The sequence below is a fragment of the Lepisma saccharinum genome, chromosome 24 (genome assembly GCF_977018435.1).
Source record: "Lepisma saccharinum chromosome 24, izLepSacc3.1, whole genome shotgun sequence".
Taxonomy (NCBI): Eukaryota; Metazoa; Arthropoda; class Insecta; order Zygentoma; family Lepismatidae; genus Lepisma; species Lepisma saccharinum.
The window spans coordinates 43,453,959-43,480,448 of NC_139252.1; the positions used below are offsets into that span (position 1 = coordinate 43,453,959).

The 26,490-nt window shown below is 36.9% G+C and overlaps 1 protein-coding gene across 2 annotated transcripts in view; it reads left to right on the plus strand.

Annotated features, from left to right (window-relative positions):
* Nucleotides 1–21,887, plus strand: part of Vps13 (vacuolar protein sorting 13C) — a 168,880-nt gene extending 146,993 nt beyond the window's left edge. For both annotated transcript variants that reach the window (XM_083110859.1, XM_083110860.1), the window contains 8 exons: nucleotides 861–1,056; nucleotides 3,444–3,561; nucleotides 4,872–4,990; nucleotides 10,024–10,193; nucleotides 14,478–14,592; nucleotides 15,732–15,872; nucleotides 19,149–19,310; nucleotides 20,761–21,887. In XM_083110859.1, coding sequence (XP_082966985.1) covers nucleotides 861–1,056; nucleotides 3,444–3,561; nucleotides 4,872–4,990; nucleotides 10,024–10,193; nucleotides 14,478–14,592; nucleotides 15,732–15,872; nucleotides 19,149–19,310; nucleotides 20,761–20,808 — 1,069 coding nt within the window. In that variant the 3' untranslated portion in view covers nucleotides 20,809–21,887. The remainder of the gene's footprint in view (nucleotides 1–860; nucleotides 1,057–3,443; nucleotides 3,562–4,871; nucleotides 4,991–10,023; nucleotides 10,194–14,477; nucleotides 14,593–15,731; nucleotides 15,873–19,148; nucleotides 19,311–20,760) is intronic.
* The last annotated feature ends 4,603 nt before the right edge of the window (nucleotides 21,888–26,490 follow it).

Here is a 26,490-nt window from a genome sequence, read left to right on the forward strand (position 1 = left end):
CAAATTTTATGAATTTTTGTCACCAGGAATTATGCAAGAAAAAGACCCATATTTAATTCAAGATGCATTTTTGAAGTCTTTTTTTTGTTGTATCTAAAGATATCTGTTTGGCGGTTACGCAGAGATAGGTAATTTACTCTGATAAGCTAACTTTTCAGTTTTTCCGTGCAAATTTTCTTCGCGATCGATTTTGTCACCCATCTGGTGGCTTCGTCAGGTGTGTACTGTCTTGCTGCGAGCAAGAACTGATGCCTATAGTGCCAAAACCCCAATGTGCAGCAAAAAAAGGAAGCACTACGCCCACACCGAAATGGCGGAAAGTGTAAGGACTGCGTCAACTAGCACCACCACAAGCACAAGCGGAAGAAGAAGGAACCACATCGCCCGCAGCAAGACAGTACATGCCTGATGAAGCATGAAGCCACCAGGCAGGTGGCGAACTCGATAGTCTTTTTTTATGTCGCGTTCTAGCTTCATTAAAGATCTATAGCATTACTTTGAGAGGTCATCTAAGTGTGGGTGATCTTGGAGGACAAAAAAGGAGTGAACATCTTGGAGTGAAAGGTGTGACATGCTCAGTAAAATGTGTACTCATGTCAAATTAATATAAATTGTTTTTTATTATAACAGTTATTATATTCACCTTAAATATTTTGTGTAAAAAATTGCCTTGAAATCCTGAAATAATACTTGAGTTTTATCTGAGTCATAACCATGCTGATTATTGAATGTTGCACATTCAAATTTTCGCTCTTTCTTACTTTCTCTTGTCTTTCTTACTCTCTCTCTTGTTGATCTTTCTGCAGAGAGAATTATGAAACTGATGTTTTGAAATTTATCTTTGGTTTTATTAATTTCAGATTAGCTTATTTCCAACGGCAGTACATGTTCCTTAACCAGCGCCAGTTGATGGAGCAAGTACAAATGCATTATGTTGGACAAGCCCTCAAGCAGCTCTATGTTCTCGTCCTGGGATTGGATTGCATAGGGAACCCCTTCGGACTGGTGGTCGGCTTCACGCAGGGAGTGGAAGATCTATTTTATGAGCCAATCCAGGTGATGTCATATGAATGGATTCTGTTACTGTTTTGCATGTGATTGTCTTTATGTACTGTATTTACTTGAGTACCCTGAGAATTGGGAGTTTTTTAAATCAATGGCAGTAGCAGTCTTGCACTTGGCATGGCAGATATTTTACCGCCACCAACTGATGCTACATGTATTCCACTGTTTTCAGTAAGTAATGTTAGATAGTATTTTAAAGTACAAGGAGGATTCATTTGTATCTGATTTGCTGTAGAAGATAAGAATTGTTCTGCAATTTTCACTGGATCTTATCCATGTAAACCATGCACCCTCATTTTTTTTACATTTTTGTTAAAACCCAATGCATAAGGTGCCCATGTAGATACAGTAATAGTTTGATTTTGATTCTTCTGAAGTGATGCTAATACTGATGCACATGTTGGCATTGACATCACAAAAATTCTCTAGTCTGTAATTTAATGCAAAATTGTTTCTTTTCTTAATGAATATAAAAGTATAATTCTTATGCTTCAGTTTTTGTAAATTTCTAAATTTAGTGTTTCTCTTCTCCAAGGCAAAAGTCACCTAGTTACATTAATTATGAAGATTAACAAAGTGTTGGGCTCTTTGTGAAGCGTTCTCCATTTAAAATCAAATACAGTGGACCCCTGATTTTATGTTCCCCAGTTTTACATTTTCACACATTTTAAGTTTATTTTAGCTTGATTCCTTGAAAAATGTAAAATGAAGGTTCCACTGTATTGGTATTTTTTTTTTTTGTATTGGTACTTTATCAGTATTGACGTAAGTAGGGCTCGAATAGTTATGCACTAAAAAGTGTAAAATATGCGCTTAAATATGCACTTTAAAAACCCATTTAATTTATAAGTGCTTGTATATTACAAACTATGAAGATTACATGCCAGGCAATGAATATGCATTATTCTGAATGCTCATTCACCAGACAGATTTTTTTCAATTAATATGGTTCTGCTTTAATTGAAACACGATACATTACAGATCAAGATCATGATTGCATTTGATAACATGATGATTCAAATTTTCGAACTTGAAACTCCTTCTGTTTTCGGCAAGAATAGTCTTATATTCAGAAACACACGTTCCACTTCGCAAGATACAAGTGGGCTGTATTTTAGGGCAACAAAGTCAGACACATCAAGTTCCATATCATCCACATGTCCGTTTGCATGCAGAATTTTGCAAACTTTCACCATTGTTGCATACCCACTGTTCTTTTCCAATACTGCATCCAATTTCTGTACATACACAGGATCTTCAACCTGGGCGAGGCCTCTTTAACATCTTCTATAATTTTGATGCTTGTTTGAAGTTTTAACCCTTTGTTTTCTAATCAAGGAATGGAATCTTTCAGGCAAGAGAAATTAGCTCGGATGTAGGCAAGATCCTCACGAATTTCCTCTGTGGAAAGTATTCGCTGGGCCTCCCCAATGCACACTGCTTCCTGGGCATCAAGCCTATCAACAACCCGTTTCACCATTTCAAAATTGTCAGCGTAATATGCAGCAGCCTCATTCCACATGCCCCATCTAGTAACCAAAGGAGATGGTGGAAGTCGCACGTCAACCACTACTTCCTGGAAAACTCGTACACGGCGAGGTGCTTTGAGAAACACCCTTTTCACATTTGAAATTAGTTCATTGACGTTATGAAAGTTTGCTTGAACTAATTCAGACACACGAGGCAGTGCATGTGCAAGACATGTAACATGAATAAGTTTCGGATACAATGTTTTAAGACCGGCCATTGCTTTACACATATATGGAGCAGCATCGGTACAAGCAACTAGCACTGTCTGGCCACAATAACTGTAGAGAATTATTAAAGAAAGCTGCTATTGTATTATGGTTCATCTTTTCAAGTTCTTCAATTGTCAAGAAATAAGATTTTTGACTTTTCTTCTTCGACTCTCAATACACCGAACACGAAATTTACAACACATCTTTGATTTAAGTCAGTTGTTTCGTCAAGTGATACCCAAACCTTACTTTGGCCCACTTTTTGCCTCATTTTACTTAAAGTTCCCTGATACAGTTCTGGAACATAGTTTTGTCTAATGGTTGGTTCATCGTAACTGCCACATTTCATACAATTCAGGAAAAAGGAAAGAAGAAAGAGAAAAGATAAAGAAAAGAGAAGAGAAGTGAGGAGAAGAAATATAAATACAGTATATGCTCGGTGTTGGTTATGGGTACAAAAATATGCACATCAAGTTATTTTCATACAAATATGCACCTGCATATGCAATATGTAAAATGCATAATTATCCGAGCCCTAGACATAAGTGTGTCAAAAGGAAATTGCTTGCTATGTGTTTACTAAGGAAATGGATTAATTATTGTAATTTCCATGCAATAACTGTAGTTCTATATTTGCAGGGGGCTATTCAAGGCCCAGGTGAATTTGTGGAGGGAGTGGTGCTGGGAATGAGAAGCTTGTTTGGACACACAGTAGGGGGAGCTGCAGGGGCTGTCTCCAAAATTACAGGAACATTAGGTGAGGGAGTCTTTTTGATACATATTGACTACGAATCTTGTGGGCGTTTTGAGTTCTTTTAAAAGTGCATACTTATCATAACATATGAGTGGTGGGTCTTGGAGCAACACCTGGTAGAGGGTAGTTTCCTTACATGTTTCTTAGGTTTCATGCAATGCTGGTTTGTATTAGGTACAAGAGTTGTTTTTTTTTAGATATCGTTGTGTTCTGTGTTCTCTCTCTCTCTCTCTCTCTCTCTCTCTCTCTCTCTCTCTCTCTATCTCTCTATCTCTCTATCTCTCTCTCTCTCTCTCTCTCTCTCTCTCTCTCTCTCTCTCCCTCCCTCCCTCCCTCCCCCCCCAGTAAGTTTGGGAGAGAAACCAATGTTTATTGGACACAGGGAAGGGGATTCTCCAAATCTTTTGTACCAATATTATGTGAAAAAAACTGTGAATATTCTACTTGTATTTTTATATTCTGATGTAATTCTTTCATATTTTAAGGCAAAACTCTGGTGAATTGATTCTTATAATTGAAATGGAATACTCACAGACTAATATTAATCAATATTTTGAACAACTTTTAATTGTTACAATTTTCAAGTATCATTATCAGTTCATAGTAGTATTGATTCTGCCCTAGTAATTACATTTTGACCCTTCCATGAAAAAAAAATGTCATAAATTTAAGCTGCTGTGGTCTATTCGGTATGACATCCGACTGCCATGTGGGAGACCCGGGTTTGATCCCCAGGGTGGGTTATCTAAGGTCAGAATTTTTCCAGCCTTGGGCCTGCATAAAGCGGCTCTGGGGTTCACCCAGCCTCAAATCAATGGGTCCCTGGGGGCAATCCTGGCAGGTAAAGCTGTCTGAGGTGTGGTGCTGATCACATCACATCCAAAATGCAGGGATCGAGAATATATGGGGCCCTACCCCCACATCCCCTAAATGTGCCTTCCCTATCACAGATAGATACCTTTTTACATCATCTCCCCTAATGAGTATTGTAATGGGAGGCATGATCAGAATGTCATGGAGGTTCTTTTATGATTATATCCTACTTTATGCAGAAGACAAAGCAGTAAGACTTCCTCTCTTGCTGAAAAAAGTCTATTTCAGGGTTCGAATCCCAGCCTTGGCGTGAGTGTTCCTGCATCATATCATCGCTCATCTTCATGAACAGCCAGAAGTGGCAGAAAACCAAAGTAGAATAAACAAAATCAATCAATAAATCAATTTGAGCAACATAGTCCATCCCTCCTAGTATGTGTAGTTACAGGCATCAAAGTGCAATATCAGTTGTATTAATCTTTACTCTTTTTTCCTTCCAGGGAAAGGCATTGCTGCCTTAACCTTTGACAAGGAGTACCAGAGGAAGAGGGAAGCTAGGCCTCAGAGGCCAGCCAACTTTCAGGAGGGAATGGCACAAAGTGGGAAGGGGCTGGTAAAGGTGTGTGCGACAGTGTGCTTTTAATATATCTATACACCGTGAGCCAAAATTCACGATTGGATGCTATTACAAGAACATATTATTCACAAGTGAAATTGACATAAAAAGTTATAGGTTGATAGGAACATTTATCCTCCTCGCATACATTGTGTGGTAATAATTCATCAGTTTTCCGATAGAGGTCCGTCTATGTTGCAGTCTTCAACTGCTTTGTTATTAGCATTATTATTTATTAATAGGTAAAGGCACATAATTTTGATAAATAAAGAAGCAAAATTTTGGTACAAAAATGTCAATTTCGCGTTCAAAAGTGGTAAATACAATAAAATTTTGGTGTTATAGTGGTGAAAAATCAGATCAAAAGCGGTATATAAAATGGCATTTTGATTTTAAAATTGTGAATATAATCCTAAATTTCATTTAAAAACTGCACTTATTGCACAAAATAAACATATCCCTTCTAATAGCACATATATGTAGTTCCCAGAGTATTAAGGTTATTCCTGTATAAAGGGGTCCTTTTTTCTTCTTCTCAAATATTTACCGCAGAATTCATCAATTTTCTGTGAATTGCATAACTTGCAGGATAATTCAAACTTCAGAAAGTGTCGTGTCTATAAATAAACTCTAAATTTCGTATTTAAGAGTCTATTTTGCATTTTGCAGTTCATGTCGCATCATTTCATGACAAAACAGGGTAGAAAAATGTACCTCACACCTTTCAGAAACATGAAAAATTAACATTACAATGTGTTATTTCACATTTCGTGTTTTCATCAAAAACAAAATATGCATGCCTCTATTAATAGGGTTACCATTAAGACATGCAATATTTCATTTATAAACAATATCTAAAATAGAATCAGTTGCAAAGGTCTTCCTCTAGTTTCCGTAAATTTGCCTCAGCAGGAGCTGGTTTACTGAAGCAATGTAAAGAGTTTTCCCTGATTTCTTCATACATTTCACCAGTATGTTCCTCTTCCGTAGTCATCTTGGAAGCAGAAGGTGGAAACTAAATGTAATATGGCTTTTAATTGCAGCATTCAGACTGACTTCTGTCAGAAAACAGACAGATTATTATTATACTATTATTTATTTATTTATTTATTTATTTATTTATTTGAAAAGTCCTGAATACAGAAAAAATCCATTTTACATCAGGATATCAACCGGAAAAGAAATGAACAAAATAATAAGATGGACACATACACACACATATACATATATAACAAGAATAATAACAACTAGATCAAGAATAATATTATTTATACTTCAGCTGCTTTATGCACGCCGTTCTGTAAGTCTGCTTTGATAAATGGAAGCCCGGAGCGTCTTTTAATGAGTTGTAAATGGTTTGTAGCCTGTAGAGAAGTGATCTTTGTTCTAAGGATAGCCTTGAAGATTTAATGTAAAAGAAGTTGTTGCATTTACTGTTGGGACGTGGGATTCTGATATTAAGAAGTGGCAAGAGTTCGCTGGTGAAAAGTTGTCCATTAATGATTCTGAAGAGTAGTGTTAAATCTGAGAGTTGACGGCGAAGAGAAAGGTCATGAATTTGTAGAGTGGATAGAATTTCTTGTTTGGAGAAGTTTGCAAGGGCTGGGCATCTGTGTTTGACTATTCTGACGAAGAAACTTACTACTTTGTTTGTTTTCTTTAAATTGCTTTCACATGCCATTGACCAAATACAGGAGCCATATTCAAGAATAGGAACAACACACATTGTAAAGTAGGTTTTGAGGGCAGAAACGTGAGTTATGTCTGTAAATCTGTAAATTAGTCCAAGTGTTTTCATCGCTTTCGAAGTTATGTAGTCTATGTGATGGTTGAAAGTCAGTTTGCTATCAAAAATGACACCAAGATCCTTGTGTGAGGAGGATACACGTTCCTCTCACATAGAAGACTTTTTACGTCAATTTCACTTTGAAATGGTACATTCTTTCACTATAAATAGTACCCAATCCTGACTTTTGGCCTACAGTATACACCCTCTCTTCCGTACTTACACCATATGCCTTTTATGCTGTCTCTGAGCTCTATGATTTCAGTTTGTCCATTTATGTCCCAGATGCAAACAGAGCAGAGCATGTTATTTTCACCTCTATTCTTAATATTGCCCACAGATGGTGCTTGTTGTAGACTGCTCTCTGTTCTAGTCTTTCTATTCATGGAAGTACTTTGAAGCTTTCTAGAGATGTTTGTCTAAGTGACACCAAAGAAAGACCTTTTGCAGGTACAATGCCCTAAGATCCCCTTCACGTGACGCCACTCGTGCTGTACAGACACTCGACAAGCAATCCGCAAACACATGAAATTTGAGTGGATCCACTGCCTGGCGTAAAGAGTATACCGTACTACAGAATCTAGCATACGCTCACAAAATGCATCTCGGTGGACCCATGCGAAGGGACCCTAAATTGCAGGCAAAGAACAGCTCACATTTTTCCATGCAGTTTTTAAGAATAAAAGTACAGCAATAAGGTGTATTGTGCATTAGAAGGGAAAAGGGGGAGACAACATAACAGTGCAACAAATGTGGAGTTCCTCTCTATCTGCCTTTATGTTTTGAGATGTACCAAAGACAAATATCAATTTGAAATTTTCCTCTCTTTAAGAAGACATTTATCTTACTAAATGCAAAATTTGATGCCAATATACACAATAGACTGATTTAAATTAAGTACCATGTGAGGGCCACAACATCTTTTACACAAGAGCTCCTGGAACAAAGGTAAGGTCACTTCTTGACAGACTACAAACCCTCTACAACCGACCTTCATGGCAGAGTAACACAGCATGCTACAATATCAGGAGTCCCATATTCAAATCCTAGCTTGGGCATGGGTGTTCTTTGCGAGTGTCCCTTCATCATATCATCACTCACCCTCGTAGTCTTGATTAGCCAAGAGTGGCAAAAAAATTAATGCTAAATAACAAATGAAATCAACAAACACTTACTTCATTAAATGAGGCATCTACCCCTCCAAAGAAACTTTCAATACGGCATGTACCAAGCACCTTAAGAGGTAATAATACTTGTTTTATGGTTGTTGTTATTCTTGTGTGCACATGCCTTATTACGTTATTTTCCATTTTTCACTGTTAATATCCTGATATAAAATGAATTTACAGAGGTTGATCGGGTTATATCCAACCGATATGTAAAGTGTATTTACCCTATGAAAGTCATGCCGCCACCACCGGCTGTTCTATGGAACCACCAGCATTATAGACTACCACTAGACATTGCAATTTCCACTGCAACAATCTACATTGGAGCACATGCATAGGAATTTCATCCCATTCCTCCTTACAGGCTTTCCGTAGGCCAGTGAGGGTGCGGGGATGGCGATTTTGTAGACATCGTTTTAACAGTCCAAATGTGCAGCAATCCAGAGCTTTTGATAGGAATGTCATGAAGGGAATAACACGGATTCCTGTTTCCTGCTCCATGTCCTGATAAAACCGGAGGGATGATCTGGATGCTTTGTTCATGTGGATCCGCACCGGTTTCTTGTTGGCTCCGTACAAACGTGGAATGTCTGTCCAATAGATTGGGGCCATAATGGATTCCTGGAAGTAGGCAGCATTCACCTTTATGTTTTCTCCACTTTACGTATCTCCAACTTCCCCTCGTAACCACATCCGGCGACAATCATGATTCCCTGCAGGAAACTTTCTTGGCACTGGCGGTAAAACTGTACATCCCTTGCCAGAGGTGTCACGGTACGTAATTGCCCTAATGTTACCATTACGCGTGAGATAAATGTAGGCCTCATCCAATGTGACAATTGGCTTCCATTTTGACCCTGCCAAATGTCTTTCGTACAGTTTGCGGCAGTTGGTGTTTTGTTCTGCAATGTGGGGTGGGAGGAGTTTTTGAACCCGGCCCTTACATATGCACTGCAGGCCAAGACAGCGACGAATGACGTTGCTGACAGTGAACGGGCCCACATCGAACCTCTGGGCCATGTCACGTTGGGGTGGTGGATTCTCCTGGACAGCAATGTGCCGAATGTCCCCTTTTGTTGACGAATGTTTCTGCATGAGCACCATTTGTGTTTACCTGCCCACGATATCTTTAGCTGTGGTTACTCCGATGGTTAAACTATTTTCCCGACACTGTTTCACTATTCGGTTGTACGAAAAATGTGCGTGGAAAAGTGTCATGATGTACCCTTCCCAATAAAGGTTAATTTTCAGCTGCATTTCACTAGCACGACCACGACCCTCCAGAAACTGTAAGCTCAGACACATCACTGGCTTCAAGGCCAGTTTCAAGGTTCTGGCGCAACTACACACGTGGCAGCAGCATTGCCAAATCTGTCAGATATAGCCAGATCAGCCTTCTGTATTCTGTAATATTTTTCAATGGATTTATTCTGTAATCAGACTTCTCAAATAAATAAATAGCATAGAACATTTCAGTCAGTCAAAGGAACTGTCAGTGTTGAAATATTTTTGTGAATGGGTTAACACTTTCCGGTCGGGAATCGGATGTGATGCAAGCAGACTAAAACACCCGTTCTGGTCGCCAATTGGCTAGGATACAATCACCGTATTTCCGTTTCATTTAAATTTATTTGCCCAAACCTTATGCGATTATCGTTGCACACGCTTAGAGATAGTTCTGTTTTTCGCCACTAGAGACCATCTTATGCTGGTTGGGTAAAGACTTACCATTATTTCGTTGTTTGTTTTGATAACGTGCACAGTGCATGTTTATGCTGATTGATGCAGTGTTGCAGCTGTCATGTCCATTGCTTATCACCAAGAAAATGAGTGGTATTCGCGATGTTGTGGACATCTAATTGAATTATCTATTAGAACAGAATCTAAGCTCTCATTTGATATATAATACATTGTGATATCATTAATAGTGTATTTTTCTGGATTTTTTAAGAAATGCCCTAAATGTCCGTTCACAGGTAAAAGATGCATGAAAACCGTCAGACCGGAAAGTGTTAAGCTTTCATAAAATATATTCTACATGACGGACATTGTCTTCTAAACCCTTAATTTTCCTCCTGCAGGGAGTCGTGGAAGGAGTGTCTGGCGTTTTCCTAAAACCCATATCAGGGGCAAAAGAAGAGGGAGTCGAAGGCTTCTTTAAGGGGGTTGGCAAAGGAGTGATGGGGCTAGCCACCCGACCAATGGCAGGTGTTGTGGACTTCGCGACAGGCTCCTTAGATGCTGTGAAAAGGTGAGTCAGTCTCCGCATGGAGGAGAAAATTTGCTGAACGCTTTGGATAATTTTGAAGCAATAATACTTGGATACCACAGTGTGCAATGTTAGTAATAATTGTATTGGAAGATATCAATTTGAATTTTATCACCAGTACTACTCATTACCTCATGAAGTGAGGTAGGAATTATGTGTAATAATTTCTTTAAAATCTACACCAAAGGAAACTAAAGTGTATTTCTTTAAATTAAAGCTTTCTTAAATACTTGGCATAAGATGTCTTACACCATGAGTTGTAAAATGTGTTTTGCTTATTATTTATATGTAGGAATGCAAGATGTTAGTACTCAATCCATATAAGCTGATATAGGCATAGTGATACCAGTTAATGAGAAAAGCTGGCAATAGTGCAGAATTCTATCATTTTGCTTTTTTTGAAGGACAGGGCTAATATACATATGTATAAAGAGTGGTTCTTTAAACCACCAAATACATATAATTCATATTCCCTAGTTTTGTACAGGAAATATCTGAAAATGCAGTTCCTTTTTCCAGCAAAACCACTTTACTTACTTGGTTAGGAACATTACTTAAGATGGTTGGTTAATGAACCATTCATGTCCTTACAATTTTATATCATATTGTATTATATCTATAAATTTCACATCAGTACTGAAAAGAAAAAATCACATGGGTCAAATCTATTTTGAAAGTTTAAATGGAGTTTTTACAAATCGCAAATGTATACCCAGTGGAATTATAAGAAGTGATGAATAAGTCTAACTACATTTTAAAAGATATACAGTCAACTCTCGATTCAACGACCTTTCACAGTTCCCGGGAAAAGGGTCGTTATTTCGAAGGGGTCGTTATTGGAATTTGCACCAATTTTCAGCTTAAAGGGAGCTCAAACGGACACAAAGATGCCTAGGAGATGGTAACACCATTTATCCTGGTAGTTATACAACCTGTTATGCACAGGATGCGTGTTGTGAGAAGGAAAATAGAACATTAAAAAGTTTTCACAAAAGAGAATTTAAAATAATGTTACTTTCTTTCAATTGTGCACAGTCGTTGCGTTTCCAGGAAATTCTTACAATTCTAGTTAATGAGAAACCCGTTTCCACTGAGACCTATGGAAAGGAAAACAATCTCTCGCTTATTGCAAGTGAAACTCGAAGAATCTTGAAACCAGTCAGACTGGTGCCAGCAAAAGTCGGGAGATAATCGGGCAGAATGAATGTTGGATTTTATACAGGTTTACTGGAGCATTGTCTGTTACAAGATTAACTGGTAAGATTAGATCTCTCGGGAGAAACAACACAACCTCTCTAGGTACCAGACAAAAAAAAAATAAAGGCAGGGCTGTAATTTTCATTCTGGTTCGGCTGTGTAAAATACATCGTAAAAAAAAAAGTCACTTTTCTTTGCTTCAACCAACTTCATTCACCCTCCTTCCCCATTCAAGGGAGCAGTCCAAACTCCTTCCTTGACTTGCATTGTAATCCAGCGTGAAAAAAGAAATGCGCAACTTGCGATCTATTTTCACCCAAAGCGTATTGTAGGACAGGTCATTAAACAACGTGGCAGTTGATAATCATTCGGGTTTGGAATTGAATTTCACTTTAAACTGTATATTTAGTCACGATTAACCCATCAGCATAAAATGAACTGAAAACAAGCTTTATGAAACTGCGCATTTTCACATATCAAAATGGTAGATCGTTATTTACTCTCACGTTAATTGACGATTTAATGTTGGATTTAGGGGTATTCTCGATGTCAAACACCCACCCCTCCAAACGTTTTCCGCTTGAATAATGTCTTTTTAATCAGTCTCGGCGACCATTCCTACATTGAACACACTTTTTTTTTTTCCTCCACATGAATGGTTCTGAAGAAAGGTAAATTAAATTTACAGTTGTGGTTATCAAGAACATGAAGTTATTTTAACTCTTGTTTTGCTTTCTGGAGATCCAATTTCGTTATCGTCAAATCAAAACAGCTTTGCGAGATTCAAAACAATAACTTTTTTCTTCGCGCTGGATGAGTCATCGCTGTTATCTGCAAGCAAGAGCTTAGCAGACGCTAGACAAAACACTGGCGCCAGCTGCATCGTAAAAACATAGAGACCGGCTGGAAGTTCGAGCAACAGGTGGCGGAAGAGAAAAGTCCCAGCATTTTAAAGATAACGCAACTGTCGAAGACGGATTAACAGCAGTGTAAAGAAGAAAGAAATGACCCTTGCTTTACCTTATACCGTTTTACCACGCAACAGACAATAATACGGGCAATATTTCCTATTAAAAAAAATATATAATAAATAAATTTAAAAAAACAACTGAATTCTGCAATTATCAACATTGCACACGAGTGGCGGAGAATGAGCTGGGGAAAGGGGGGGGGTCCCTTTTTGTTTTACTTGTTCTATGGTTTTTGTTCGTTTTCAAGAATATATCCAGAACTGGTTGCCCCATTTTAGACGTCAAAGGAAAGGAAGAGGGATGGGTCCTTTTCCACCCTCGCCTGTAATCAGCCCGCATCAGCAAGAAAATCGTGGCTGAAACAATCTGCATCGCAACCCCCCCCCCCACCCCCCTACGTTTCCTGACAGGAAAAGAGGGAGAAGTCAGTAAGCCAACGGAACACTTTTTTAGCAGATATTACGACATCGACACAATTAGGAAAAGATATGAAGTGGGAAACGGGAGTTATGATGCACGTAAGATCGAAGTAAACTTTTGTGGAAACCTGGATGTCAACGCATTAAGCGGGTTGACGATCTTTAGTTCACCTATGTGGTTTTGCTTATCTCTAACAGTTTCGCTTTTTTATGAAGTGTTGCAGGGAACAAAGAACACATTTTGAATGAAAGCGGTTACCGGAAGTTGTCGGCTACAAGGCCGAGAGTTGCTCACTCACGGGAACCTGCTGAACTGGACAGATGGGCCAGACTTCCAGGCGCCACAGATCTGTATTTTCGAACATTCCTGCGATCTTATCTCTCAAGGTGGTGTATTTATCGATGAAAGAGCTTGACCTGCCATACACATTGGCAAAGACTGCAAGTCCAGCAGTCATTTCGGGCTGCTCCCACCCTTCCCCACGAGTTTTCAGCAGCTCTTAGGACAAGGAAACAAAAGGTCGATTTAAAATAACATCCAAGCACATTCGATTTTCTCTTCTCCCGTATCCAAGAGAAAGCGTGGCAAAACAAGCCTGGCACGTTGGGTAGCGGCCGTCGGGTGCGGGGTAACATTGGTGCGCTTGAGGGAGGGGAGGGCAGAGGTCAAGTGCTATTGGATATCACTCAAGCATGGTGTGGTGGTGCCTATTTTTAGTTCAGACCCAATTGTGAGCGGTAGAGCGCTCGTGAAGGAAATGAGTGGGGAAAAAACAACGCATTTTTCGGCCGATTTCCTTCAATTTTTCAACTTTTTTTTTCAAATTTTTCTATCTTTTTCTAAATTTTTCACGGTTCCCGGGAAAAGGGTCGTTACTTCGAGAGGGTCGTTATACCCGGGGTCGTAGAATCGAGAGTTGACTGTATGTATTTATTATAACTTTAATGAATCCACAAATATTGTTAGTAGCACTCTGATATGGTAAAGTTGTGGTAATTTTTAATCTGAAATACCATTCTCAACAGGATGTAATAATAACTGGTGTCACGTTGGTTATAAAACATATGCATGTATTGAATTTTCACAAGGAAAAGTAAATATTCAACCAGAAATTTCTGATGTCATTTTGAGTACAAATTGCCAAATATATCCATTGAAGAAGCCTTGGTTCATTTAGAAATTTTTTTGGACAAAAGAAATAAAAATCATATTTTGAAGAACTGAGCCAATATCACTGTGAATCGATACTGTTTCTTGAATACCAATGCTTGAAAATTGTAACATTGAAAGTAGTACAGAATATTTATAAATTTTAACATATAATTTGTCCATTGCAACTATATCATAGCAATCTAGCAAAGTTTTGCTTTTAAATATTAACAATTTCACATGAGAATGATTTAATCACAAAATTAATTTCTCCTCACAGTGCCGTTGGAAAAAATAATGAAAAATGCATTTAGCATAATTTCATGAATATTTAACTGTCACATCTCATTTTTGGCAGACTGTGCAAAAGTAGTATCTGTGATTAAATTTCAACCAATTCAATATCAATACTTTTGGCTCAACTCATATAATGTTGATGTGTACTGTTAATACCAAGCCAACCTCTGGCCTTCTCACAGTCTCTGTGTAAGTTTTAATATTTTATAATTATGAGCTAATTTATTTTTAGGGCAACTGAATTATCAGACGAAGTAACAAGACTGCGACCACCACGTTTCTTCCACTCAGATGGCTTAATACGGCCGTACGTTAAACAGGAGGCTGAAGGAAATCAGCTTTTGCAGGTAATATATCCTAAAGATCATATAAATCCTTACAGGGGCATATAAATACAATATATAATACTGTAACCACCACTACTCGATATGTGGCCACACTGTAAACAAATTATCCTAATCATGTGTATGTTACCTAAACTGCATTAGCAGTGTAATAGGATGAGTCAAAAGTAGTCTGTGTAAGTAACAACTTTACTTATTTTTTTCAGGGTATGAAATGGACAGTTACTTTTCTTTACTTTTTTGTATGGAAGAAAACCATAGCTCGAACTTACGCCTTGAATAGGTGCAAACCTTTGTAATTGCACAATTCTGATTCCTATGCAGTGTGTTGCATAGAGGGTATCTAAATATACCTGCCACGAAATTTATAGCTGCTACAAACAATAAGCATAGGAGCAGTGAACATGAAAATATGGGCTCTATGTAAAGTGACAAGGAATCTACCTATGTATAGGTCACGTTATCAGCTGAACATTTTAGACAGACAGGTTTCTGATTTTGTATGCATCAACCAAGTACCTGCCAGGAAATTTTTTGCTCTCTTGTTTTAGGAGTGGTGCTTTTGTGACTATCAAGTAATGAGGGATCTTATTGTCGAAATGGCTCTTTTCATACTTGTAACACAGGATCACTACTGAAATCACTATGAATTACCTCATTGTCAGTTCTTTCTTTGTCTATCATAAGTGTGTTAAACTGTTTCAAAAAGGTGATTTTAAATCTGTTCAAAAACTACAAGTTCTTTCGTTGGCATTTCCTCTGAAATACCAAAGAAATCTGCTAACAACTTAATGACCACACCTTTATCATCATGTATAATACAAATAACAGCTCACACTTGCACTTAATATACAACAGAAATTTTGTACCTCGTCTTCCCTTCTCACAATATCAGAGCTCTTCCTACATACACATTCCTCCCCTCTCCACTTCATCCTTTCTTGTGTTTTGAAACACAACTAAACTGGTCCTTCTTCAAAAATAAGTGACAATCACATGGAGATCTTTGCGAGTTCTTCATATTGTGAGGAAAAAACGCAAAGACACAAATACTTTGGCTATCATTAGATTTATTTTATAAAGTAGCTTTATCTGCCTAATTTTACTGTTACATTATTAACAAGCATGAATCTTATTCACAGGAAGTGGACAAGGGAAAATACTCCACAACTGACACCTACGTCTTTCATGTGATACTAGTTGCAGATGGCAAGGACATTCTGCTTATAACTGACAAGAGGATAATGTATGTCATGCGCAATGACATATTTGGTCAGTGGCAGGTAAGAAATGCAAGTTATTTCATATTAGAAATGCCTTGGTTGTGTGTTTCTGCATTGAGGCTTGTTTGCTATACATACATTCAATATATGCGGGCCAGTCAAAAAATTAGTTGCACACCCCTGTCAAAATTTTTCTTGCAGCAGGTAGGCAACACTGCAGACATGTATCTGTGGCACGTGACGTAGCGGCATTGACGTGGCAGTTGGAGGTTGCTTGCTAACCAGTCGTGAACATGTTTCGGTACCTGCAGGTGGCATCCAAAGTGGAAGTGCGTGCAGTGATTCGGTTTTTGTGGGCACAGAAATTTATCAGCAGGTGCACGAAGTGTATGGTGAAAATGCAATATCCCGTCAAGCTATTGCAAAGTGGTGCACCATGTTTGAGAATGGATGTACAGATATCGACTACACTTACCGTGAGCGAAGACCATCAACTTCGACAAATGAGATCGGTGCTTGCGTGAATGAACTCATTCTTGCAAACAGAAACTTAACAATAGACGAAATCGCAAATTAACTCTGTATTTCACATGCAAGTGTGCATACGATCAATGCCAAACATCTGGAATTCCGTAAAGTTTGTGTGTGATGGGTGCCTCTGCTATTGACGGACGAACACGAAGTGAAGCATTTTGACATTTTTGAAACGTTATCAACATGATGGACACGAGTTTTTGGACAAAATTCTGACAGGAGACGAGTCATGGGTTCATAATTTCTCACCTGAAATGAAATGCAGCTCCCTCGAGTAGAAACATCCCACGTCCCCGACTCGAATAAAATGGCTAACAGTTCCATCTGCGGGAAAGGTAATGCTGATGCTGTTTTTTGACAGAAAAGGTGTGGTGTATACCGAATTCATGCCGCAGGATGCCACGATTAATGCATCGTCTTATTGTGAAACCTTAAAACAATTGCGAAAAGTACTTAAAGATCGACAGCCAGGTAAGGTAAACTTTTGAAAGGCATTGTGCTCCTGCATGACTATGCGAGACCGCATGCGGCAAGACTAATGTCGGATCTTCTGAGCATGTTTCGGTGGGAAGTATTAGATCACCCTCCTTATAGCCCAGATCTTGCACCTTGTAATTTCCATGTTTTTGGACCCATGAAAGAAGGACTTGCAAAGCGACGATATCACTCGGATGACGAAGTGCAAGCTGCAACCCGTCAATGGTTATCGGACGTTGAACATGACTTCTTCGCAGCAGGCATAGACAAACTTGTGATACGGCTCAACAAATGTTTAAATAAAGGAGGTGATTACATCGAAAAGTAGCTTCTGTATGGAAGTTTGTGAAAGTTCGCTCCTGGTTTATTTTCTCATGCTGTGTAACTAACTTTTTGACTGACCCACATAGAATTCTTGTTTTTATTTTTTTATTTTTCTGGAAAGTAAGCATCATTGATTTTAGGCTACTGTTATCACTTTATTGAGATTAGCGAAGACATTATTTGTACCTAACCTCAAAGATCTATTCCTTTCACTAATATATCATGATTCCATATAGCTTTTGTAAGGAAAACTTTATTTGACCCGATTCTGGTGGCTCATGGTAATTATTAACAGAAGGCTGTCGATTGGACATTGTAATAATTTTACAATAGATCTTGTTCAACAAAGTGTATATTAAGCTTTTTCACAAAAAATACACGGAATTATTGTGTATTACTGATTTTCAACCAAATTTATGCTATGAATTTACTTGTATTTTACTCTTGGTCATTGTCACCGTGTAATCAAGTGTTTCCAGGTTCGATACCTGGTGGAGACATATAGTGGCCCAGATCCCACTTTAAACTGTAGGTCCAGTCCTGATTAGCCTATCTGTGCAAAAAAACAAACAATAATTCCAAGTTACTTTCTGAATATTGTACGTATGGAACATTAATTGATACTCTATTTGTGACAGCTAATATTCCTTTAATTGAGTGCCGTTTTGTTATAATTAGGGCCTTGAAGTTTAAAAATCATTTTTTCCTGATCATAATGCTAGTTTAAACCATTAACGAGGTAGTGTGTCTCAATGTCACAAGTACTGTGACTTTTTTGCGCTCTATATGGTATCTAAAGTACCTACATAGGTCTTTTTTGAGCATGTTAGTTATCAACTTCCATGCCCTCTAGTTATATTTTTTGTGAATATAAAGGTATACGTCATGTACCTTGTTTCTGTAAAGTAAATGTCTCAATATACAGTTTCTTTTCTTGAGGTACAACCTATTTCAGTTTTCTGGTTGCATACATAAATTAAGGAGTTTTGTCGGAGCATTTGCAATTTTATATCAAATTGGTAAAATATCAATACTTATTGGCGATTGTCAAACACACAAGTCTAACAGTACTCTATTGAACATAATTGTATTGAGAAAAATATATGGTCATGTACACATTTTCCTTCTATTCTTATGTATAGAGATTGTGTACTAGTCACTTTCTTGGTTCTTTTCATGTAACCATCATTAGACAGTAAGAAGCATATAAAAGAATTCATTTTCTGAAATATTCCCAGGGAGTTTAAAATATCGAAAAGGACTTGCAACATTAGTTAAAATGATAAGTTCTAAAAGGTTAAAATATGAAGGTTGAAAATTGGCAGCAAACTGACGAATGCTCCAACCTTCCTATTTTAACTTTATCATTTTTACCAATGTTACAAATTCTTTTTAATATTTTAAACACTTATTTTCCTGTAGTTTACGGTTATTACAAACATAAGAAAACAGTTTTTCTTTGTGACGTTTCAGGAGAACACACGCTCCTTTCATCAGACATTTATTTTCATTTTGACTAAAGATACAGTTATAACAATGGTTAGTAATTTTTTAAACAAAAAGAATCTGTTATATAATGGATGTTGTCAATGTTACATTGTTGTAATATAGCAACTTAACTGTGAAAAAAGCAGTCTGTTTTATTTTTATTTCAGATTTTTTTAAAATTATGAATCCCAAATATCATCAGGTAATTCAAATTCATCATTGTTTTCACAAAGTCTCTTGATGTTTTCTGTTACATTAAATTTTAAAGATGGTGGCTTATTACAAAACTATTTTAAACACTCCTGGGAAACGTGGAGAAACAGGATGAAATGCCATATTTTGGAAAGAAACAATTGTGAGTTCCTCATTTATATGTATCTTATTGTGTACCAGTCAAATGTGTTGAACTATGGACGATGCCATAATTTCTTGTTACCAAGAGTTAATATTGAAATGAAGATACCGAATCAGCTGCATAGTCAAATGAAATTCAGTCAAATTTTCAAATTCCAGCTGGAGTGGGCGTACACATGGCCGGAGTTACATTCGCCTCCTAAGGCCACGGATAAAGGAATCCTGCTGACCACTGGAGAAGTGAAGAAGAAGATGCTGGGCATGTTTGGGTCGTCACAACCTGGGAAGCTTGTCTTGGTACATGATGCAACTAAACGAGAGGTAATTCCAGTGCAGAATTTCTTTAGTAGTCATAGTAAATGAGTACAATACATTTTAGCTACCAATAATAAAAAAATATGCAGTTTATTGTTCTAATTTCCTGCCTTTTAGACCTTTACAAGCAGTTTTATTTTATCTGAAATTGCCAAACTCTGCACTAAGCTGGCCCTCAGTTCTGTTTTGGTAACAGGAGAACCCCCATCCTATTTCTGTTGTATTAAAGGGACGCTAATGGATGACGTGTCCGCTTGTTGCTTTTAAAAGCATTCACATCTGTGAAAGACCGGGATTGCTTTGTTAGGTAGATGGGATTCCATGCAAGTCAAGGTCACTGACGCATCACTCTATGGATGCCACTAACAAATCAATGCAGACCAATATATTTTCAGAATTTCTATCTACGTAAACAGTTAGCAGTGCAAAAATTTCAAATACAATATCTGAAAAACAATGCATGCATTTTGTCAATATTATATGTATAAGAAAAGAAAAACGTTGCTTGAAAAGTTATAACCAATTTATAGATGAAGCTTGTAATAGCATTGCATATTTTTCTTGAAATATCTACTTGTTTAAAAAGCACTTGTTAAAAATACTAACAATTCACATTTTGTTTTGCAATTCGAATATCTTGGACCCTGATATGTACATAAAGTAAAAAAAAAAAAAAAGAAGTGAAATATCATCTTTGGTTTTGGGGAAATAGTGTGTCTCACTGGTTTTTGGGAAATAGTATGCTCAATTGTAGTCATACGATGCTGGCTGCATAAATGGCCTTCAGACGTGAAGGGTAAAAATCATATGGCTGCCTCAGCAGGTGTCAGCAGCCATCTGAAGGTTAAACCAGAGGTGCATCACCTATACATGGGTATTGTATAAGACGTAAGCGAGTTACTAAAGATATATCCACGAAACTTACTTGTAAATGTTCTTTTAATTTTGGTGGCCTCTGCCACCATCCACTTGGGAACTCAATGCTTTACTGTTACATTGAGTTCCAGTTCCTGTTGTTGTTTCCTCCACTACCGCTAGAGGTGTTGGTGTAGCCATTTCGTCTGCTGTGCGTGATGGGTTTGAGCTGTTGTAATAGCGGGAGCCAAACACGATGAGCCTAACTTGCTTATGTCTTATATTATCAACCACGTTGTTTATTCCCCTCGACATGAAATGGGTATTGTATTAGAAACACTATTGTATTAATGATTATTATCTGTGTGTAGTAACATAAAATTAAAATCATATTTACTATGAATGTCTTACAGTGTCACGGAGTTTGCAAGGATTACAAGTTAAGATATTAACATTTGTCCCCGGCACATGATAGCAGAGGGTGCAAACATTCCTAGCTACATCTCTGAACTAGACAGAACACTACCTTTTGCAGAATAGCACTTGAAATAGCTAATCAATCATAATTCTCAAAACACCTGTGCTTACTTTCTCGTTTCAGTGGCTGGAGAAGAAACTGAGAGAGCTTTACACTGCAAATAAGCAGTAGAACTGAAGACTGTAAGTGAAAAAGACTACCAGTAGACATTGGCATACAATCGAGCCACACAGCCGTATGCTACATGTAAGCATATATGGCAGCCTGCTTTGTACACATCACACTATGCAGATAACTTTCCTACTTTCAGATCTTTTACAAGGAAGAGAATAGGAGATTTTTTAACGTAATTGTATTGTTGAGAAGCTGTATCGAAAAGCGAAACTGTACTTAAATGAATTTGGCCTGTACGGAAATTGAAGTGTGTTTTTTGATGCTTCATGTGATAGCTTTCAGATGAAAATTTATCAAAGTTGCTGTTGTTTAAGAAAAATCAAATTTGCACTAAATTTAGCATAGTACTCTAGCATACGTGATGTACTTGGTAAAATGAACTTCCATGTGCCTTGTTTGTATGTATGGAAGAAGATTTTTATATCTTTGTTTAAAATTGTAATGTCCTTTGAAATATCACTGTTTTTTCTCATTGTTTTGTGTGTATATGATGTTGAAGAAAATATGTATATAGCTCTTTGAGAAACCTCGTTGATTTTTCTTAGTTGTGTTTTTACATGCAGTTGGAGGGTGTGCATTAATACCAGCATGGCAATTGTTGTAAATTGTATTTGTTTTAAAAAGACTGTATTAGTAAAAGGAGTGTATAATGACACCTTTTTAACATCGTTGATTGTTTAATTGCACTAAATAACATAGCTTTGATGTTAAGGAAGTTAGGTTACAGTAGAATGTCATTAATTCAGACAAATTACAGGAAACAATGCAAACTAAACATTCTGTGGTGAATATCTTTTATCTTTATTTTTATTTTTACAAAGTCGTAAAATATTGTATATAAGCAGCCATGGAAGGCTACTTGCTAAAAGTAAGTAAATTGTTGACTTATCTTTTTGTAGTTTCTTTTCTCTAGAGAAGATATGATTCATATGTGAATTGCAAGCAGGTTGGTCTTTGATTGAGGACAATCTTAAATTTCCATCACATTACAAATAACCTCATATGTTTAAATATGAAAATTTATGGGCAAGAATTTTCAAAGTATTCCGACATTCCTTCATACGAAAAGAAAGAAAGGGAACTGTTTATTTCGTTATTTGTTACTTGATAAAAGTAACTGTGTTGGAGTTACTGTTACTTGCAAAAACTTTATACAATGTACCCTTTTTTTTTTTTTGTCGGGGGAATTTGCCTTCATAGAAAATTTATTTTCAAAATATGTATACATCATTCAATTTGTAACCCTTGCTAAGTTAGTTCATAGACTTCCCATGAATCAGTTCTTGCAATCACATTCAAATGTACTGCAGTTTTCTTTTACCTTGAGTTTTTCTGAATTGATGAGGTGTTACTGTACTTCCCATTTCATATAACATGAAAACTGGGAAATGAGATTACACAATTTGACATAAATTATTTTTCCCATTAAGAGTTGATTTTGTGATAGTTAACAAAAATAATCTGTAAACAGGTTAGATATGATTGTGGGTTTTTTCTAAGGATATATAAATATTACCGTATTTACGCATGTATAACGCACTCTTTTTGAAAATTGTACACCCGAAAACAGTTGTTTCCCACGATTTTTCACCTGCTATTGGAAAACGTTTTGCATTACTGAGCAAAGTTGTGCTGTTTGGCAGTGATCAAGTGTTCACCTACCATCACACGGAAGGTGCAACATCAGGATTTGTCACACGAGAAATAGTGGAAAATAGTACACAACGATATTCCATCTTTGTCCACATAACAACAGGTTTATGACGAACAATCAAGAAAATCACAATTTTTGATTATAAATTGTGTTGAGCTTCATATACGAGATATAATTTTTTGCTGCTTTTCGGTATCAAAATGAGAGTGCACATTACACATGTGTAAATATGGTATTTGTCATTCACTGAAACAGAGGTATCAAAATACAAGATTTGATCCTCAAGGCTTTTTTTTTTATATATACCTCTCCCCAGAAAATCTGTATTTAGGGAATGCAGTGTACTTATGTATATTTATGTCTGAAGGAGGGTTAAGAAACAAGCATATGAGGGGGGGAAAATTCCACATTACACCATAAAATATGTAGATTTGGTTTAAAATCAGAGCTATATTCTAGTCAATATATGGACTTTCATACAAAGAAGTTGACATACCCAAATAGTGATTAATTATGTCTCGTGATTGAGTTTGTCTACCTTTTCCATGTTAATTTCTGTTCTTCTTTGATGCATTATATACAGCTGTCAAACGTACCATGTTCTCCATCCTATTCAGCATCTTATGTTGGTTTGCTTGAACATTTTCAATTCATATTTATGAAAGGCTAGGCATAAGACTCCTCTTACTATGTTACATTTTCCTCACTTGTTCTGTCTTCTGCTAATGTAATTTCTCTGCAGCTTTCGTAATTTACACCCTTAATGATTTGTTTTATGTGATCCATTGTAGGCCTACCAGTGTTTTTTTTTTTATTTATTTCTATATACTTCTATTCTCCTTCAAATATTGTTGTCATTTTTTCCTACCGTCTTGCATCTTCTTTAATGAATCATTGCCACAGGCTTTTCTTGCTGGGTGTTTGTCTGAACAGTCTCATTTGTTACCCAGTTGATCTTCAAGTTTCTCCTATAGCAGGCCAGGATTTAAGCCAAAACCAATTTTTTCAAATTTTCCTCTCCATTCGAAAAACCACTTTGATATTCCAAAATATGAAAAATTACATACACTTAGAATTCATTCTAGAGCATTGACGTGAATTTTTGTGTGGTTTGCTTTCGCTGTTTTCTAGATATTCTCAATAATTTTGTGATTATGTGAGTCTATTAAACTATTGATAATATCTAGGTAACAGTGAAATTCACTCTACATGAAAATTCACATCAATGTTCTAGAACGAATTCTAAGCTGATGAAATTATTCAGATATTGGAATGTCAACGTGGTTTTTCGAATGGAGAGGAAAATTTGAAAAAATTTGCCTTGGCGGCAGCCAAAGGTCCAGTCGAGCCTTTAGGAGCCTACACTAGGGGACAAAGTGCCTTGAAAAGGGCCACAGAAAGGGGGAAATGAGATGATGTAACCTGGACTAAAGGTTAACTGCAATTATATATATATTGGGGGGGGGGGTCTACATATGTAAATCCAGGGCTGTCCAGTAGCACCACATTTCAAAGGCTTCCAACCGGTCATCTATGAATTCCATCTGTCAGTTGGGTGTCTATCATTAAACATTCTTCAAGACGTTTTAGTGTGGCATGCCCATTGGATCATTGAAAGGACTTGTATCCTGCATTATAGTTCATTACTAACAAATATGTATACATGTGAAAAGATATAAAACTATAACACTGACTAGCTTAAAAGGGGGGGGAAAAGTAATGTCCCCCACTGTTTTAAAAAATTCCTGGACAGAAATAGTTTCAAAACAGATGCTCCTTTCACCTTAATACTTGATTATCATCTTTCTTTGCCACTCTCATCTGTGTGTTCTGAAAATGTACTAAAAAAACCTCTCCCCATTTCTCAAAATAAACTTCGTATGCTGCCTGTATCATATCACCTTTCTACACTAGATCTCATTCATATGTACTCAAAGATCATGCATTTAAAGTGTTATTTAAATTTCCTTAGTTAGTATGCTAAATGTATATTTGAATGTCTCTTTTGCTAACTAATCTAACATGCATGAAACTAAATAAACAGGTTTTGACCCAATATGCTGTTCATAAAAGATAAAAATGCAATGAAGTAATATTTATGTATCTGTACATGCTTTGGCTTTGCATATATTTGTTTGACAGGCCTATTATGAATACAAATTTTTAATAATATACAGAAAAAAATAGATATTGACGTGCAAATTGTAAACTGCTTATGGTAGAGTATTTTTTAACTCAACGTGTGGGTCATGCTTTTTTTTTTTAATTACTTGTACTCTTAACAGAATATAAGAAAGGGTTCTTGATTAATTGTAGTTTAGCCTAAAACCATGGAAGGAATGTTTTCAAATATGTACAATAATTGACATACCCTCAGGATCTTTACAACAGTACACTTTGCAGATTGTACTAAGATGACAACAGGTTATGCAGAAAAATTGCATTGGTTTATGTTCCTTCCTCCATGATATGAGAGGTAAAGAGAGTCAGAACACTGCCAAGAATGGGCAAAGAGAACTATATTCTGAGTTTATTAACTGCAGTAAAACCAAATTTGGTGCAGCGACTTCTGTGATCATGATAAATCATTGATTATAACTCTTCATTGTAAACCACAAGTTATAATTATTCATATTACGCTGTGAACAAGTGATTAGTAAATATGCTGCTTAATTTGTGTATGGAATATATTTAAAAGAATATTTTTACATATTTAGGAAATTTCTGGGGCATTTATCATAATTTATGTTACCAAATAACTAAACTTGTGCTGATCGTATTTCTCAAAAGTGTTTTGGTCCGAGTTCCAGTTGAGTATAGGAGGATGAGAAAGGTGTATAGAAGAATAAATATGTGTGTGAAAGTTATGTTAGAAGTTGGGAGAAACTAACTTACACCTTTTAAAATTATGAAAAGTAGGTTGTGCAAGTGACTGTACTTGAAAGTCTGCTGCTGTATGGATTTATTTTTTTCCTCGGAAAACCCACACAGTAGAGGAAGGAAAGACAAAGATGTTTAAACATAACCTGCTCAAAGCATAATTATAATGCTAAGAGCACTAAGGATAAAAAATTGTTCTCCACAAAAATATCTCTGAATCATTAAATGTGCTGCATCTGCTTATAGACATACGCAGAGTGTTTCCGTGACCATGTTATAAACTTTCAGAGATGATGGAAGGGGACAAAAGCACAATTTAAGATAAGGAACCCCTGTTCGGAAAGCCCTCATTCAGAAGTTATAAAACAAAACAAATGTGACAGGAAGAGTATGTAACCACACAAAACATGTAGGGGGACCCCCCCCCCACAAAAGAACAGGGAATGTGACCTTGAATGGCAGATATGTTTTTTGTTTATGGACATAAGAGATAAGGAACCTCATTCCAAAGATGCCCCAGTCAACAGTTATAAATTAAAACCATTGTTGGAAGGTTGTATGCAATCCCTTATTCTGGGATGTGAAATTAGCACAGTGGTTCTGGCCCCACTTTACCTGTAGTGTCAGTCCCGATTAGCCCATCTGAGGCATAAAATAGCCTCAACAAAAACAAAGTTTAACCAAAATTTGGGATGGTTATGAAAGTGGAAAAAAAAAATTGTGTTTGTAGCTTTAATAAGTAAATTACTATCTTCTGCCATTACTATATCGTACATAACTAGCAAGGATTAAGGCAGTTATAGAAATTGTTCAAAATTGCATCCTCCAGCTTCGATTCAGGCATGACAGCATCACAATAAGCTCTGTTGTAATGCTCTAACAGCTCTGACAGCAAGCAAGGATTCTTGCCAGGAGTTCTTCATTATGCACGGGTGTCTTGCACACAACATTTTTCACATGACCCCACAAAAAAGCAAAATAATCAGATCAGGTGAATGTTGCATACCCTTCTCGTCACCATGGTTTTGGCTTATAACTTCTGAATGAGGCATTTCCGGACAGCGGTCCGTCATCTCATATTAATGCTTTTGTCCCACTCCATCATCTTTGAAAGTTTGCTAACATGGTCACAGAAATACCATGTA